The following is an 18373-nucleotide window of genomic DNA, read 5'->3' on the forward strand; positions in this document are numbered from 1 at the left end:
AATCATTATCATCATCATTTACAAAAACAAATCATACAACCTCCAATGTGAATGCTAGGAGTATGGGAAACAAGAAGAACTGGAAATTTTAATTCAGGGCAGTAACTATGACTTGATAGGAATAACTGAAACTTGGTGGGATGACTCTCATGACTGGAGTACAGCAACTGAGGCATATAAACTGATCAAAAAGAACTGAAAGAATAAAAAGGGAGATGGAGTTGCAGTATATGTCAAAAGAACAAATTCCTGCACAGAAATACAGGAGGAAGAGAGTGGCTGTCCCATCGAGAGCATCTGGATCAATCTAGTTGGGACAAAATCAAAAGGAACTTGGTAGTAGGAGTCTACTACCGACCACCCAATCAAAGAGAGGAAGCAGATGAAACTTTTGAAAAACAAATTGCAGACTTTTCAAAGAGACACGATTTAGTAGTGATGGGAGATTTCAATTATCCAGATATATGTTGGGACCTTCCAAGAAGTTCCTGGCTTGTGTGGCTGATAATTTTCTCCTACAAAAAGTGGAGAAAGAAATTAGAGGATTTGCTATCGATTCTGACCAACAAAGTCCAAGAAGGGTGGTAGCTTGTTAAAAAAAAAGGAAAATCTAAAAGCGCAACTACAAACAATTACAACAAGAAAAAAAGGTGAGAGGCGGCAAAAAAAGGCCAGTGTGGCTTCACAGAAAGCTCAGGGAGGACCTAAAAACCAAAAAGAGATATGTACAGGAAATGGAAAGAAGGCCAGGCCACCAAAGATGAGTACAGACAAGTAGCAAGGAAATGCAGGGATGGCATTAGGAGAGGAAAAGCTGAGAATGACGCATTCTTCAGTTTTGTGAGTAGCAAAAGACATAGTGGCACAGCTCTGCAATGGAGATGGAAAAATGATAACAGAGGACAAAGAAAAGGCAGAGGTGCTCAATTCCTATTTTAGTTCAGTCTTTTCCCATAAAACAGACTATGAACTTCCAAACAAATTGGAAGTGCAAGGGGGGGGGACAGGATTGCAGCTGGAGATAGATAAACAAATAGTCAAGGAATAACTTACCACCTTGAACGAGTTCAAATCTCTAGGACCGGATGAACTGCATCTGAGAGTACTGAAGGAACTGGCTGAAGAACTCTCAGAACCGCTATCCATTATTTTTTTTGAAATCACGGGGAAAGGGTGAGGTGCCAGAGGGCTGGAGGAGGGTCAATGTTGTCCCTATCTTCAAAAAGGGCAAAAAAGAGGAACCTGGGAACTACAGGCCAGTCAGCCTGTCATCAATCCCAGGCAAAATTCTGGAACAGATCATAAAGCAGTCATTGTGCAAGAACCTAGAAAATAATGCAGTAATAACTAGAAGCCAACACAGATTTGTCAAGAACTAATCTTGCTAAACTATGTATTCTCGAAGGCTTTAATGGCCAGGATCCGATGGTTGTTGTAGTTTTTTCAGGCTGTTCCAGAACACGGCCAAACAGCCCGAAAAACCTAACAACAACCTGCCAAATTAATTTGATCTTGTTTTTTGATCAGGTAACCTTCCTGATAGACAGAGGGAATGCTGTGCCCCATGATATCCTGATTAGCAAGCTAGCTAGGTGTGGACCAGATAGATCAAGTGTCGGGTGGATACACAATTGGCTACAGAATCATACTCAGAGGGTGATGATTGAAGGGTCCTTCTCTAACTGGGAGGAGGTAACTAGTGGGGTATCCCAACACTCACTCCTAGACCCAATGCTCTTCAATATTTTTATTAGTGACTTGGATGAGGAAATGCTTGTCAGATTTGCAGATGATACCAAAGTGGGTGGAATAGCTAATATCCTAGAAGACAGAAACAAAATTCAAAATGACCTTGATAGAATGGAGCACTCGACCAAAACCAACAGAATGAAATTCAACAGGGAGAAGTGAAAAGTCCTGCACCTTGGAAAAAGAAACCAAATGCACAGTTACAAAATGGGGGATACCTGGCTCAGCAAAACTACGAGCGAGAAGGATCTTGGAATTGTCGTACATCACAAGCTAAATATGAGCCAACAGTGTGATGTGGCTACAAAAAAGGCAAAATGGTATTTTAGGCCGTATTAATAGAAGTATAGTTTCCATATCCCGCGAGGTGCTAGTCCTCCTCTATTCAGCACTGGTTAGGCCTCACCTTGAGTACAGTGGTGCCTCGCTTAACGAGCGCCCCGTTTAACGAAAAAATCACATAGCGATGGCTTTTTTGCCATCGCTTTTGCGATCGCACAACGATCTTGCCTATGGGGAAAAAATCGCTTTGCGATTTTTCCCCATAGGTACCATTTTCCCCCAGTTGAGCGGCAGGAGCTTTGAAGCCCCGCCGCTCAGCTGGGGGAAAATGTCGGCAGTGGGCTGCGGCCTCGGAAGGACCCCGAAGCCACCGTCCCCTGCCGACAATTCCCTTCCGAGCTCTCAAAGGGCCCCCTCCGATATTGGAGAAAGCCCTTTGAGAGCTCGGAAGGCTCTCAGCGGCGCCGAGGGAAGGGTACGGGGGTGTCGAAGGCTTCAAGGCCTTTGCCTGGAAGCCTTGCGGACACCCCCACACCCTGTCCTCACCGCCGGCAGCCTCCCCACGCCGCCTACCCAGGCCATTCTCAGACGCCTGGAAGTCCAAGAACGGCTGGGGAAAGTGGCGCGGGGAGGCTTCAAGCATTGGGGACAGGGTGGGGGTGGATCGGGAAGCTTGAAGCCTACCCGTGCCACTTACCCAGGCCGTTCTCGGACTTCCAGAAGTCCGAGAACGGCCTGGGTAAGCGGCGCGGGTAGGCTTCAAGCCTTCCCGATCCACCCCCACCCTGTCCCCGATGCCGGTAGCCTCCCCACGCCGCTTACCCTGGCCGTTCTCGGACGCCTGGAAGTCCGAGAACGGCCTGGGTAAGCAGCGCGGGGAGGCTTCAAGCTTCCCGATCCACCCCCCAGCATGTCCCCGCCGCTTAAAGCCTCCTTGCGCTGCCTAGCCCGGCCGTTCTCGGTGATATGATAGCACTCTTCAAATATTTGAAAGGCTGTCATCCTGAGGAGGGGCAAGATCTGTTCTTGATCATTCCAGAGTGCAGGACACACAACAATGGGCTCAAGTTAAAGGAAGCCAGATTTTGGTTGAATATCAGGAAAAACCTCCTAACTGTTAGAGCAGTATGACAGTGGAACCAGTTACCTCGGGAGTTGGTGAGTGCTCCAACACTGGAGGCATTCAAGAAAAAACTAGATAATCATCTGACAGATATGCTTTGATTGTATTCCTGCACTGAGCAGGGGATTGGACCTGGTGGCTTTGTAGGCCCAATCCAACTTCACTTTTTTATGATTCTATGTTTTGGAGGTGAAAATGATCCTGCAAAATAACATGACAATGAAGGCTGCTCAGCTTCACACAGCATCTCACTGTATTGTATTGTTCCTATCAGAGCTTGAAAATATTACATCTTTAGAGTACAAATTTTAGATTTCTCCATAAGTGAATTGGCCTAAGAGATTTAGGTAGTTATAATCCAACCTTATCCAAACTAGGGTTTCTATACACTCAGTGTTCTACAAAAATTTGAGGCAGCTAAACCTCAAGCTATTAAACTGAAATGAAAGTCTTTTGCTTTAACACACCGGATTTATCATGTCTCCTTAACAAGATGGGCCAAAAAGATGGTATGAATTTGCTTACCATGTAAGAACAGGTCTCACGACTCTTTGTGACCAACTTCCAGTTTTGGGAAAGTTACATCTTAGGGGGTCACATATTTCCCACTGCCATCACTACTCATTTGCTCGGCTAAATCAGCACCGCTGGTCAGAAGAAGAGAATAAAACAAGTGGAAGCTGCTGATTCCTGCACTGGTCAGTCTTCACACACATGCAAAGGGAGGTAAATAAGTAAAAGCAGCAAATATTAGTAAGGGTAGGGTTGCTCTGAGGATCATCTGTGGGCCTTTTCTGATATTTTGATTTCCTTTGGTGCCCAGGTGCACCTGGGAAGTAGTGGGGGAAGCTACAATATTTTTATCTCAAGTTGTCAGTTGCAGGGGACTCTCTTAATGTTCTTAAGCTGATAGAGGAAGAAGTGGCAGTAGGAAGTGAGGAGATGCACATGGAGGACTAATACCAGTGATGCAGTGGTACATTTTGAAGATCAGGAGCCCAACATGGAGCCCTAGTAACTATGCTTTGCTTGTGTCTGTTAAGATGCCAGTTCTAATTTTCCAACTCTGCAAACAAAACAAGGCACCAGTTTTTCAAGAAGACTACAGGTTAGACTAGCTCACAGTTACTTGAGACTTAGCTCTATTGGACCCAGTGGTGCTTGCTTTTAACTGCACAGGTTCCGCTTGTAAATTACACAAAGGTTTGGCATAAGATCTTCAGCTGAATGAACTGCAGTTTTTAGTTTTGGAATTAGAAATTGCAGGGGGGACCACTTGCAAGCATTATGTTTAAACCACCTATTTTTTTCTTTCGCCCATGAAAGAAAAGGAAAGAATTAGCATTCCATCACCTTGCTCCAAAATTATGTTCCTTCTCTGAACACCTTTACCTGTTTATGTCTATAAATATTTGGAATTTGAACTAATCTGTAACCCAAAAATAGGGGAGGGGAAATGAAAGTCCTTTTATAACTTCATTCATTTATCCAAATAAGGAGAGTTTCTTGTTGAATGCTAGATGTCATGGTTCTTGAACTGGGGAGAAGGTCTTGGGAGTGGTTCATATGGTGTTATAACAGTATTAACGTCCAAGAAATCAGTTCGTCACTTTAGTGTGGCAGAACAAACCCAGCTGAGAAATGCGCTGCCATCTACCAAAAGGAACGGTATTCACTGAAAAGATCCCCTTCTCTAAACATTAATATAATAAAGGGGAAGTTAAACAGAATCTCTGGTGCATGTAACCTTTTCAACTTGATTTTATGATCATGTTACGTTTTCCTGAAAGAATCAGCAAACATGTTTATGCCACTGATAACTTACTGTAGCTATAATAATATAGTAATAATTTGCTGTCAAGTCAAATCTGACTTAGGATGCCCCTTTTCAGAATTTCCTAGGTAGAAAGTACTCAAAAATTGTTCAGCTTTTCTTTCTTCTGGAGGTGCCTTGGGACTGTACGGCTTGCCCAAGGCCACATAGGCTGACTCTACTCCCAGGACTTCAGCACACCTGAAGGATGCAGGCTGAGCTCTATTTTTTTACATCATACAGCATACTCTCTTTTATGTAATAAGTATGTGAATATAGATCAAAGGTTGATGCTATAGTCATTGGAAAGACCCAAATCTACCCTGTCTAATAAGAATTTGAAGTCTTGAGATCTGATCAAACACAACTGTTTTTAATGTCTGTGTTTTTACCCTGGTGTACAAGGTTTAATTGTTTAAAAGACTTCAGTGAGTTTTAGTAAGCACTTACCATTTGGTTTACCTGCCGGGGGGGGGGGGAACACTCCAAGCTTTGTCTGTTTTCATTGACTCATTGTCTGTATTCTGAGTTTATTTTTTAGAACAAAAAACAGATTGTTTTCAAAGATGGCTTGTTAGTGCAGCAGGCCTCTTTAGTCATTTGAGTCCTGACGCTGTACTTGTTAATTAGGTCTGAGGTTGATTTTGTTTTTGTGGTGTAATTTAGTGAATAATGAAATAAACTAATACGCTTCGCTTTTCTTATTCCAGAAAAAACGACCTGGCCTGCAGGCCTCACTCCTGGCATGCAACCAAATTCACTGAGAGCCAGTCCGAGACAGCCACGCCACGGCTCTCTTCCACCAATGTTTGTGCTTCATGGCACTCTCAATATCATGCAAGGTAAGTTCTTGTTCAAACATAATATGCATCAAGCTCCAGCAGTAAAAAAGGAAATGTGTGCCTTAATTTGTTCTTATCTTCAAATTCCCAGCAATGTACAGTTTTACGTTTAAGCTGATATTAGCTCATGAATCTAGTTATATGTTTAAGAGATCGGTATAATGTGCTTGGTGTTACTGTGTTCTCAGTGTTTTCCCTTATGCCATTATATGAATAGAGTGAAGAGTGATATTTGTACATCCTTCTGACAGGTAACTCCTCCTACTCTAGGCCAGTTTTTTCAGACATCAACACAGGAGTGGTTTAAAATTTTAATAGTCAGTTGTATATTGTACTAAACATACCTTTTCCTTTGCAAAGCTGAATCTACTATTTTAAAAGAGGTAATTTAAAAAAACAAACACATATACATTATCTTCTTCTGCATGCCTAAAGAATGGTTCAACAGTTACTTTTTCTAAATATATCTACGCCTGTCATGTAGCAGTTAATAAGCAATGGGTTGGACACACCATTGCCTTTTCTTCCATTGAAATGTCCTCAGTAATTATGATTGATATGAAAATACCTCTGGGGCTAAAAAAAACCCCCTGTTTTTATTTTTTACCTCAGTTAAAGTAGTAAATGTTTTCTGTCATCCAAGCATAACACAAATTGGTTTCAAGTCCTTAGAAAGCATTCTATTAGCAACAATTCGTCTCAAGCTCCCTTTGTACTAAGATCTGTGTTGGATGTAGAATGTATCTCAGATATGTAAGTTTATAATGTAAAACACAGTATACCCACTCATGGCACTGAGGTGGGATTTCATTAAATTTTATAATTGGGTGCTCTGCTTGTAAAAGCAAAGATCCAAGCACACACAGAGGTAAGCATTGTTTTGAAATGTGCTACCCATTTGTTGTTCGTTAAGTGGCATGTACTGACATTTTAAAATAAAATGGTTGTTTTGGTAGTTATTTTGAATCCTTCTGCCACATATTCCCTTACTGTACTTGCTGTTGGCAGGACTTGTTGGTCACTGCCATCTCTGTTCCAACAAAATGTCATCTTAATTATAGATTTTTAAACACTTCTCTTTTTTTAGGAACAGAGAAAGCTGCCTTATACTAAAGCCATGGTCCTTCTCTTAAAATAGTGTAGCAGAGAAGCATAAGAAGCTACTTTATGTCAAGTTACATTACTAGTACAGTGGTGCCCCGCATAGCGACGTTAATCTGTTCCAGGATTAACTTCGCTATCCGGAAACATCGCTATACGGAACGTAAAACCCCATAGGAACGCATTAAACTCCGTTTAATGCGTTTCTATGGGGGGAAAACTCACCGGTAAGCGAAGATTCCCCATCCGGCCGCCATTTTCACCGCCTCAGTAAGCGAGGGCAGGGCGCGAAAACGCAGCCATTTTCTGCACCCGCTGGCCATTTTGGAACCGCCGATCAGCTGTTTTCTAAACATCGCAATGCAAAGATCGGTAAGCGAAATGCTTACTGATCATCGCAATGCAGTGTTTTGCCACCTAAAACATCGCAATGCGATTGCATTAGCGATCGCAAAAAACGCGTCACCATGCAGAGTTGTTTGTTAAACGGTGCGCTCGTTAAGTGAGGCACCACTGTATATATAACCCAGGGTGGGCAATTACCAGAGATCTGGGGGCTGTATCTGGCCACCTGTGAAAGCCAGACCCAGTGCCATGTCCAACCAATCACAAATATTTTCTTAATTTTCTTTCACTAAAGAAGCTCTTAGTACCCAACAAGTGTTTTTTTTTTAAAAAGACAGTGTATAGGGGCTCAAAACATGAAATAAGTGCTCCCACACTCCCTAAAAGACATAAGGAAGTCTTCTGAGAAAGAAAAATGGGGTTGTATGTTAGGGCCCTGAAAGACAAAGATCCTGACAGTCTGGGTTTTACAAGGGTGGGTGAGTGGGTATTTTCCCCAGGCCTTCAATACAAGGGGGCATCATGCATAAAGGGGGCAACATGAACTGAAACAGGTTAGCCTCTAATGAATATTTAGACCCAAGCATCTTAAATCTTAGAAAGAGTGGGGGGGCATATCTGGGTCTTAAGAGATGCATACTGTAGGTTTGTGAGGTTCACTTTACTCACCCTTGATCTAGCCCAGTATTGTCCACACTGGCAATAGCTTTCTAGGGTTTCAGGCAGGATTCTGTCTCACTCCCTACCTAAAGATGAAAGGATTGTACCTAGACATTCTGCAGGCAAAGCGTGTGCTCTACCCTTGAACTCCATTTCCAGCCACACCTATCGCTAATGTTGTCATCAAGATTTATGGTGAAGTAGGAGGAAAACCAGCAACATACTATTTATTTACTTAGAGATCTTGACTTCATAGCAGCATTTATCTGTTTGACAAATGGCAAAGAATGAGAAATGTTCCTCTGGAACAGCCAAGTACCTCAGGCCTGAAAGAACTCTAAGCCCATGTTAGAACTTCCACGTTACTTCCTGGGATAGCACAAGGCCTTTTGCCCTTATAAGCCAAGCAGACGGCTGGGAAATACCATTGTGAACTTACTTGAAGGTCTTTTTACGCCAGTAATTATAAATAGCTTGTTCCTTTCTTAGCAGTTGTGCATTTAGTGGTGTTCATAACTTCTGAAATATGATTTGATTTTTTAATATCAATTGCTTCATAATAATAGGCAGATTTTTACTGAACATAATCTGTACCAGTGATTTTTCATGTGCTCACTATACTGATGGAAGTCATTATTTTCTTACAGCTCTTCTTCCCATGATCTCTCCAGCTCATGGGATCAGTCAAATCTGTACCGTACTTCAGACCAGTTCAGTTCTGTTGGAAGCATGGACAGCTGGGATCACATCCCACAAGCATGTCAGTATGGGCAGATTTCCTCTGCAAAGTCCAACAGCAGCATTGACCACCTGGGAAATCCCAATAAAAGGGATTCTGCCTATGGCTCTTTCTCTACCAGCTCTAGTACACCAGACCACACACTTTCCAGTGTAGATGCTGCCTCAACTGAGAATGTGGTGTACAAAGTGGGTCACTGGGAAACCCCAAAACAGGGGAACAGCAAGGGGCCCTCATTTCTAAGTGATAATGGAAGACTGGAAGAGAAAGCTAGCTGCCTGCCACCTCCACTACAATATGAAAATAACAGGACCCCCCGACTGGAAGATCATTCTGATTCAATGTATTCTGGATCTGGAAGATCAAATTTTGTGCCTGTGTGGTATATCCCAGAGAAGAAAAAGTCACCTTCTCCTCCCCCTCCTCCCCCTCCCCTCCGTAGTGATAGCTTTGCTGCTACCAAAGGTCATGAGAGAGCTCATGCTCCTCTGTATTCAGAGGGAGTTCAAAACACCCAGCACTTTGAAGTTCCACCCAGACCACAAGCCAGGAGTGACTGGGCTGTTGAAACTGCAGAACAACAAAAGCAAGTTGCTAAGACAGTTGAGAGGGTCTCTGATGGAAGGCAGGGTGGCAATCCAGCATATAGACTGGATGGCAACATGGACTACAGTTTGACCTCTGCGTGTGACAGGGTCAACAATAATATGGGAAATATCAACAGGCTTCATTCATCTCTATCCAGTACTGACATTCGATTTGCACAATCTGCTTATGGGCAACATCATCATCAGCGCCAGTATAGCGATGAAAGCACTTTCTTTCATAATGCAAAAGTCTCTGCATCTGCTAAAGAGCAACGACACCTATCTGCTTATGCTGGCATTCAGAAGAAGTCTACTGACAAACACAGCTGCCATCCAAACCAAGCCAGGACACCCGATAATGTAGCTATTGCTTCTGTTGACACAAATTCTGAGGGGAGAATGGACAATGCCGGGCTAAGTCACTACTACTGTGTGACAGTGAAACAGCCTGCTCAGGGAAGCTTAAGACCGCTGTCACTCAAGGATGCATCCTGGAATCCTGAACAACATGAGAGTCCTGCCGTAGCCACAATAAGCCAAAGTTCCAAATACTACCTACCTCAGCGGCCTGTTGAGTCTTCTCTGGATGCTTCTGAAAAGAGAGGTCATTACATCATGAATAAAGGAGAGGATGTTAGGACTCTTGTAATGGAAGATTCTAGAAAGGTAAGTTACCCTGAAAAACAAGGACAGAGCAAGAGCTTTGAGGAGAGTCACAGTAGTTACCGTGAGGCTGAGTGTGGGCAGGAGTGTGTCCCAGTGTCTGCCAGTAAAGCTTCCCTGAAAGATTTTAAGTGGAGTCAAGAAGAAAGCTACAAAATTTCACCTCAGAAGACTCCAATGCTGCACTCTTTAGCTCAGGAAGGGAAAAGCCAGGCTGCTGTTGCCACAGAAATGGGAATTAATAAGCAGCCTGGGTTTGACGCTCATTTGAGCAAAAATGCCCGAAGGAGCAATCGTTTTGCAACCACACTGAGAAATGAGATCCAAATGAAAAGAGCAAAACTTCAGAAAAGCAAGAGCACAGCTGCCTTAACAGGCTCAAACGAGACAGAAGAGTATGCTGAGAACTGGAAACCTGATTCTGCAGAAAGTTGCTCATCAGAAGGTTCTTTTACTAATGTATACAAAGATAATTTGAAAGAAGCCCAAGCCAGAGTGTTAAAGGCCACCTCTTTCCAACGCCGAGACTTGGAACGCAGTTCTGCAGATGGTAATCCAGATGGGAAGGCAAATAATTGCAACTCTCCTGCACTGACTTTTAATCCAGACAACAAGGAGTCAGGCCTCCTTGAGGCTAGGCAGTCTTTTAAACCGAATTCATCTGGAAACAATGCTCACCATGTTCCTCGGATCGGAGCCAGAAAGAGGTTCACAGCACAACAAAAACTGAAATCTTATTCTGAGCCTGAGAAGATAAATGAAGTGGGCAGATCAGAAGATGACTACCGCCCACGTGGTCGCCCAACCATTTCTGAGGAAGCTTTGGGCTCTTTTGCAGACAGGTGGAAGTTCTTTGAAGAAACTAGTAAGCCGGCCTATCAAAAATCTTCACAGAGACATGTACCTTGCAGTCAGCTGGAAACACAGCCACCTAATGCGCTTAGAAATTCTCAAGAAGTTGAATCTGAAAGTCCGTGGTGTGAAAGGAGAATGCGGTCAGCTTCCTTTGGCGTTGAGAATATTCTTCGTACTCACAATAGACCCAAAGAAACTATCCATTACAGTGGCTTCCCAACAAAATCTGGACAACGGCAGAGATTAGAAACGTTTGCAGAATATCAAGCATCTTGGAAAGAGCAGAAAAAGCCTTTAGAGACCCGGAGTTCTGGAAGGTACCATTCAGCTGACAATATCCTTGATGCTGGCCATGAACAACTTGAGAAATCTCCATATACACATGAACGATCCAGGTCATCCCCTTCTACTGACCTCTACAAAAAGGTAAAAAGTCCTCTTACTTCTGTCTTCCAGTAGTTCTGGAAAGAAAGAGTATCTTCTATGGCAGTGGTTCCCAGCTGTGGGTCTCCAAATGTTCCTGGATGGAATTCTCAGAAATCCTGGCCAGCACAGCTAATAGTGAAGGCTTTTGGGAGTTTTAGTTCAAGAACATCTGGGGATCCAAACTTAGGAACCATTGGTCTATGGAATGGTGAGGAAGAATAGAATATATGTAAATTTTGAATCAACCGTTTCAGGCTATAGCCTGTCTTTGAAATTTAGTCATTGAATTCTGTTGCTTTTTCTGATTCCAGATGTCTATTCTATTCTGTTCTATTTTGAATAGAGACTGGTCTATTTGTCTTGTTTAATAAGCAGAAGGGTATCGTTAGCATGTGATAGTGTGTATTAGTTTGAAAAAAAGTTGGGTGACCAAGTCCTTGATATTGTACAATATTATTAGGACCTATACTAGTGGGATATGATAGTGCTGCGGGTTAAGCTTCCTAGTGTGGTCGCAGTGACCAGATAGGCGGGATATAAATAGAATACAGTGGTGCCTCGCATAGCGAGGGTTAATCCATTCCGGATTAACCCTCGCTATGTGAAAACATCGCTAAACGGATCATAAAAACCCATTGGAACGCATTAAACATCGTTTAATGCGTTCCAGTGGGCCCTAAACTTACCGTTCAGCGAAGTTTCCTCCATAGCGGCAGCCATTTTTGCGCCCTCGGTAAGCGAGGGGAGGGCGCGAAAACGCTGCGCGCGGCCATTTCGGGTGTCCGGTGGCCATTTTAGAACCGCCAAACAGCTGATCCGCGGGCATCACAAAGCGAAGATCGGTAAGCGAAACGCTTACCGATCGTCGCTATGCGAGTTTTGCCCATTGGAACGATCGGTATACCTCCGCATTAGCGATCCCGAAAAGGGGATCGCTATGCGGATTCATCGTTGTACGGTGCGCTCGTTAAGCGAGGCACCACTGTAGATAAAATACATAAATTAAACCACAGAAGCCTCTGTGCTGCGAGGTCAGAAGACCAGCAGTCGTAATATCGGACCCACGTAATAGAGTGAGCTCCCGTTGCTTGTCCCAGCTCCTGCCAACCTAGCAGTTCGAAAGCATGTAAATGCGAGTAGATAACTAGGTACCACCACAGTGAGAAGGTAACAGCATTCCGTGTCTAGTCGTGCTGGTGACCATGGAAACTGTCTATAGACAAACACTGGTTCTACAGCTTGGAGATGGGGATGAGCACCGCACCCTAAAGTCGGACACAATTGGACTAAATGTCAAGGGGAACCTTTACCTTATACTAGTCTACGTGGCGGTGGAGAGAAAGTGGGCACTTTAGTGTGCTGTGCTGTAAGATCTTGTGACTCAGTTATATGGCCTGTTGTTGCTGGTTAGTAGCAGCTTTAGATTTTTATTTTTATTTTATTTTTGCAAGGGAGGAACTGCTTGTAAGTGCATGCAACACGAGTTCTTCAGTGTCCTGAAATTCTTCCAAGTAACTTTTGCCAAAACCAAATTGCAAATACTTTCAGCTGTTTCCTCCTAAACTGGTCAGATGAATTAGTAACTTGAGCACTGGGTTTGCAAATTGAAGTACAAGGTTGCATGGGTTACTGTTATGCTTTAAAGCCAAATCAGCATAAGGCCAGATATATTATGGACTTTAAGCAAATCCACAAATGAAAGGGTATGTAATGACATATTTTTCCAGAGCCTGAAATTTGATGATTTGGTGTTTTAGCGTGTTATAAAACCTTTTTTTTTTCCAGGAAGAATTGACTGAAGGAAGAAGACAAACTGAAAATTCAAGGGAGAATGAAGAACGTATTTCCTCTGCATTGAGAACTGAGGAAAGGAACTACAATTTGAGGTAAACAGTTTTTTTCCATGTGTAGAGTTTTTAAGCAAAAAGTTGTGAATCAAAATGTTTTGTCTCTGGAGATAAGTTATTCTAAAAAATAATAATACACGTTCAACAATCAGTGTGTAGCTTTAAATAGAAATACTGCAGAATTGGGGTTATCTAATTTTTCTTGAATGTATGTATGCCCAATTATAAATAAAGTTATATGTTAGCTCTTTATAACTAATCAAAATAATTAGGCTAAATTCAGTTGTTAATTCTTTGTTAAGCTAGTGGTTATGCAGATCTCATTGATTCATTGCCTCTGCTGCTGTTGGAACTTACAATTGGATTTAGGCTCTTGTGTCAATGATTTACATTAATCATTCTTGCCTCATTTGTTTCATGGTTGAAGTTAAAACACATGTTTTCGGCTTTATTTTTCTAAAATAAATCATGACATGTTGTAATATGTCATGTGTTGTTGTTCATCTAAGGTTGTATTTATCTAATTTTCAGACCTGCTAAGGACCAGATAATTTTTATTATGTTCTGATACATAAAACCACAGAATTTGGAGAGGGTGTACTTTCTTTTTCACATGACTGCTGATTAACACTCTACCAATTTAATAATTCTATTCTGAATTATTTAGTATAAAGGTTGCTTTTACTGCCTCCTTATGATTCTTCCAGGTACTTGAAAGGGAGATATCAAATCTTATAAAATCAAACCGTTCAGTTGCTCTCATATTCTGTTGTTGGAATCCTTAGCTGACTGAATTCAGACGTTTTCCAAGTGCGTAGGGCTAGAATTGCCCACCTTGCACAATTGTCCCTTTCCCCTATTTAACAAAACTATGTAACAGTTAATGCTCATCCTAGTGAAGAGAGTAGGATGGGGTTTGCAATTGGTTTCTGACCCACAAGATACGTTTGATGGTTGTGGTGAGCAGAAGTCACTATGCACAATGCATTTTAGGGGATAAATCTTATTTCCTTGTTAACTTGACTGTCTCAGCTGGAGTACATTTTAAGGTCATCATTAGAGAAACAATATATCAAGGTGCAACAGATTTTGCAAATTGTGCCATTTCGGACACCCCAGAGAGGATGGGATTCCGAGAGCAGTTGTGGCTATGCTTCCTGAAGGATCTGCGGAGGTGTAAAACAAATAAGTGCAGAGAAATTAAAAATTATTCTATTGTTTTCTTTCCCTAGTATCTGAAATACTAGCAACATTTGAAGTAATGTGAGCATCTAGTATTTACATGCGTCTTTCTTTATCAGTACGATATGAGTTGTTAATATATGTGACATGGAGAAGTCAGCTGCAGGAGTTGTTCAATGTAATTATGTTTGTTGCACTGTGGCTAATGCTGGGTGTAGTGGGCTCACTGGTTTCTGAGAAAAATCAAGCTGGTTGTGTGCAAGTCCACTTCAGCTGTATTACAGCGGTGACAAATATGTGTCTATGCAAGTGGACATTTCCAGAAGAGGAATTCAATCAATTTGATTGAGAAACAAATTACAAAATTAGCTTGAATTTTCATTGTTTTAACAGAAACGTCTTTCAGGCTGTCAAAATCCCCTGTGTGATATGACTGAGGCATTCAGAGGTGTTTTCAGAGTGAACGGATCAACTGACAGGGTGCTGCCATTTCCCAGGGGTCACCCAAATGTGTTCAAAGGCCTCATATTCTTCAAAGATGCTCCGTCTGTGTCCCCCATGACTGAGGTCCACAATAAATATATTCCACTCGATCCATAAATAGAGCCACATGGTAGTGCAGTGATTTCCATGATCATACAAACATTTTTATAAGCTGTTGGAGTAATGTAAGTTGTTTCTGGGCAGTTATGTCTGTGCATTGACTTAGTTCTCACTCAGACACTGGCAGAAGTGAAGAAACATCAAGTGGATGCAGTTACGAACTTTTAATTATTAATTAAAATAAATCAGTGGTTTTAGTCTTCTGATCTATGATGAAAACTTTGCTTATTTATTATATTTACTTTGTTCATCTAGCTACAGTATCTATCTATCTGGCATGTTTTTCCACTTGTCAGCTAAAAAATGCACCTCGATTGTTGTATAAACATCAGAAATTAAAAATTCCCGGCCCTCAGATTTACCGTTAAAAAGGAAGGAAAGAAAAGGAATTAGGGCAAAAGGAGGAAAATTGGTATTACTATATGGTCACTCTATTGCTTGTATCCTTCCCCAGGCATCATGCACATCACCATGGGAATAGTTTATAAACATATATATGTGCGGATGGCGTAGTAGGAACACTCTTGGTGTCCAAGGATATAGATTTTGATCCACAAAAGCTCACACAAAAATAAGTTTGTTAGTCTTTCAGGCTAACAGTATGTCTTTCCATTTTCCCTCCCATTTAGTTTTGTCAACACGCTGAAACAAACATAGCTACTTCTTTGGAAACTGCTGTTTATAATACTATACCAGACCATGGGTTAAACCCATCTAGTCTGTGCTCTGCCATTGTTGTTATGTGCTATCATATTATTTTTATGACAGCCCTATGAATTTGTGATCTCACACTTTTGCTTTTGCCTCTAGAATGCCAATGAGTCATTAACAGGTCTTGGAAACTCAAGATTATAACTTCTTTTATTGGGCCTTGCAGTTGAGTAATAAATTAAGGAAAAAGTATAGTGTATTATTATAATCATAAATAAAGTAGAATGAGGTTGAATAAATCTGAATAATCAACAAAGTAGCCATGTTAAGTCTGTCTCAGCAACAACTGAAACTAGTTTTTTGACACTTTTAAAACTCACACATTTATTTTGGTGTGAGTTTTCTTCACACAGTGTACATCTGAAGAAGAATGCTGTAATCCACAAACATCCACACTCATAAAATGTGCTAGTATTAAAAGTGTGACAATACTATTATTTGTTCATGTTGTTAATGAACAGGCTTTTCAAACATTTCTGAATAAATTTGTAGGCTGGCTTCCTTACTTGAGGTGCTTATACTTGGAAGGAGTGTACTGTGTTGTATGACCCAGATAATAACGATGGTATGAAAAGTGTCTTAAAAGTCTGATTTTTTTTTCTTTCGATAACTTTGTGTTTTCCTTCAGAGTGTTAACTAAGTAATATTGGCCAAAATATGTAGGTTTGGCTAGATCCTGGCATTGCTTGTACTAGCAGCAGACCCGCTGGTACCCAGGGAGTTTAAGTCCAATTGATGCCAAGTGGGTCTACTGCAGGTATGATTCTATCTGAATCTTTCTCTATGCCTTTGTTAAGAAATGCCACCCATATAAAATCAGTTCGTGTGAGACAGTTTCATATCATTTAAACACTCCGTTTCAGTTCAGTTCACAACTTAGGTTCTTGTTCATTCACGTTGGAAGCAATCTAGTGACACTTCTGGACTAGAAGGATCAGCTAACAGGGTGCTGTCCCTGCCCAGGGGACACTGAATGTACAGTATTCATACCCTTCATATTCTTTGGGGAGGCTCCTTCGGTGTCCCGCATGGCTGAGGCTGAAATCTAAGAACCAGCCACAATAAAGTTGTTTATTAAATTGCACTAGAACTCGATTTCAGTGCAATAAGAACTTTTAAAAGTCTTTAAAACGTAGATTTTTTTTCTCCTCCCAATGCACTGTATTTTTCTAGTTTTGATTTCTCCACCTTCTTTTATCCATTATTTTAAATGAAATTTACAGAGTTGCTTCGTTTCAGATCTTGGAAATCATTACTTTTTTAGACTGCATCTTGGAGACCACCACAACCCCAGCTGGCATTTTATTTTCAGCAGTCATTGTTTGGTGCCAGGCTGAGCCACTTGCCCCCTTTGCAGAAATTGTTGCCTTCTGTGCACAGAGTGGATAGATGGAAGCTCTTTTCCCTCTCATTCAATACCAGAACCAGGGGACATCCACTCCAATAGAGTATTGGGAGAACAGACAAAAGAAAGTATTTCTTTGCCCAGCATGTTGTTAGTTTGCGGAATTCCTTGCCACAGGATGTGGTGATGGCACCTGGCCTAGATGCCTTTAAAAAGGAATTGGACAGATTTCTGGAGGAAAAGTCCATTGCAGGTTACAAGCTATGATGGGGATGTATAATCTCCAGGCTTAGAAGGAAGGTACCTCAAAATGGCAGATGCAGGGGAGGGGTATCAGGAGAAAGCTATCAAGTTGTCTCGTGTGCTCCCGGAGGGATCTGGTGGGGCCACTGTGAGATATAGGAAGCTGGACTAGATTGGCCCTTGGCCTGATCCATCAGGGCTCTTCTTGTGTTCTTACATTGTTTGCAAGTTGTAAACTTAAAGTTTAAAGTTATTGTGCTGTCTCTGACAAACTAGTCTATTACTAGTGTAGTACACTAGTACTGTAGTACTAGTATACTATATACTAGTATAGTATACTAGTACTGTATAGTTCTGGAAATTGTATTTTTACTTTGTTTTGCTTTTAATCTGTGCTACAAACATGGGGAAATCTTTTAGTTCTCTTGAAGACGGTGATCATCTTAAATCTTGAGAACAGTGGGGCTTAACATATGATACAGTGTATAGATGTTAAGGAAAATCTCATACAGCGATCATTTCCCACATTGCACATGTTTGTTTTTCCCATTGTACTCTGGTCAAACAGGTTTTGTTTGTGTACAGTATAATTTTCATTGTTCCTTATGACCAAATTGTAAAAGTTTGTGGGTGTCCTTTACATTGCAGTGTTAGAGCTGTACGTTCACTATGAGAGATACTTTCTTTTTATATTAAAATGTGACACTGCATAGCTGAGCATGTAGTAATATATTTTCTGTAAGTTTAGCAACCTATGGGATGTGACAGTGTAGGGGTCAGCTTAGCACATGCTGTAGTAAGATATTTTATGCAGGTATAGAAACCTATGGGATATAATGGCTGCTGAGTGTGAAACAAAAGATGCTTCTTTTGGTGCACTGAACAGTGCATTTATGGAGTTTGTTTGTTTGGAGGGGTTAAGAAAAGAAGATGAAGCTTTGAAGTCTACAACTCCCCCCCCGGGTCAAGAATTTTGGGTGATACAACTTATAATACAAGCCGAACCTTCTGTCATTGAGGTTAAAGTTGACGATGCTTGTATGAACTTGTCAGTCACATAAGAAGGCAAAAACAAGCCAGCTGTTGTGCGGCATGGCTCTGAACACCATCTGTGTGACAATCAGTGAGGCACGGGGCTGTCGCAGATTTCATTCTCCCCAGCTGTCTGTGATGCATTTGCACGGATGCAGCCGTCGTGAATCCCAATGAGTAGTGGCTCGTGGCTATAAATTCTGGTAAGGTAATCCTCTTTAGTTT

General features: G+C 41.6%; 1 protein-coding gene across 7 annotated transcripts in view; it reads left to right on the forward strand.

Annotated features, from left to right (window-relative positions):
• Positions 1-18373, forward strand: part of SHROOM2 (shroom family member 2) — a 134502-nt gene that overhangs the window by 83348 nt on the left and 32781 nt on the right. For 4 of the 7 annotated variants that reach the window (XM_020786727.3, XM_020786728.3, XM_078390367.1 and 1 more), the window contains 3 exons: positions 5678-5809; positions 8563-11185; positions 12971-13071. The exons of 1 other annotated variant lie outside the window; for it this stretch is intronic. In XM_020786727.3, coding sequence (XP_020642386.3) covers positions 5678-5809; positions 8563-11185; positions 12971-13071 — 2856 coding nt within the window. 2 more of the 7 variants (XM_078390368.1, XM_072994383.2) reach the window with 1 other exon arrangement.

The sequence above is a fragment of the Pogona vitticeps genome, chromosome 3, assembly GCF_051106095.1.
Source record: "Pogona vitticeps strain Pit_001003342236 chromosome 3, PviZW2.1, whole genome shotgun sequence".
Lineage (NCBI taxonomy): Eukaryota > Metazoa > Chordata > Lepidosauria > Squamata > Agamidae > Pogona > Pogona vitticeps.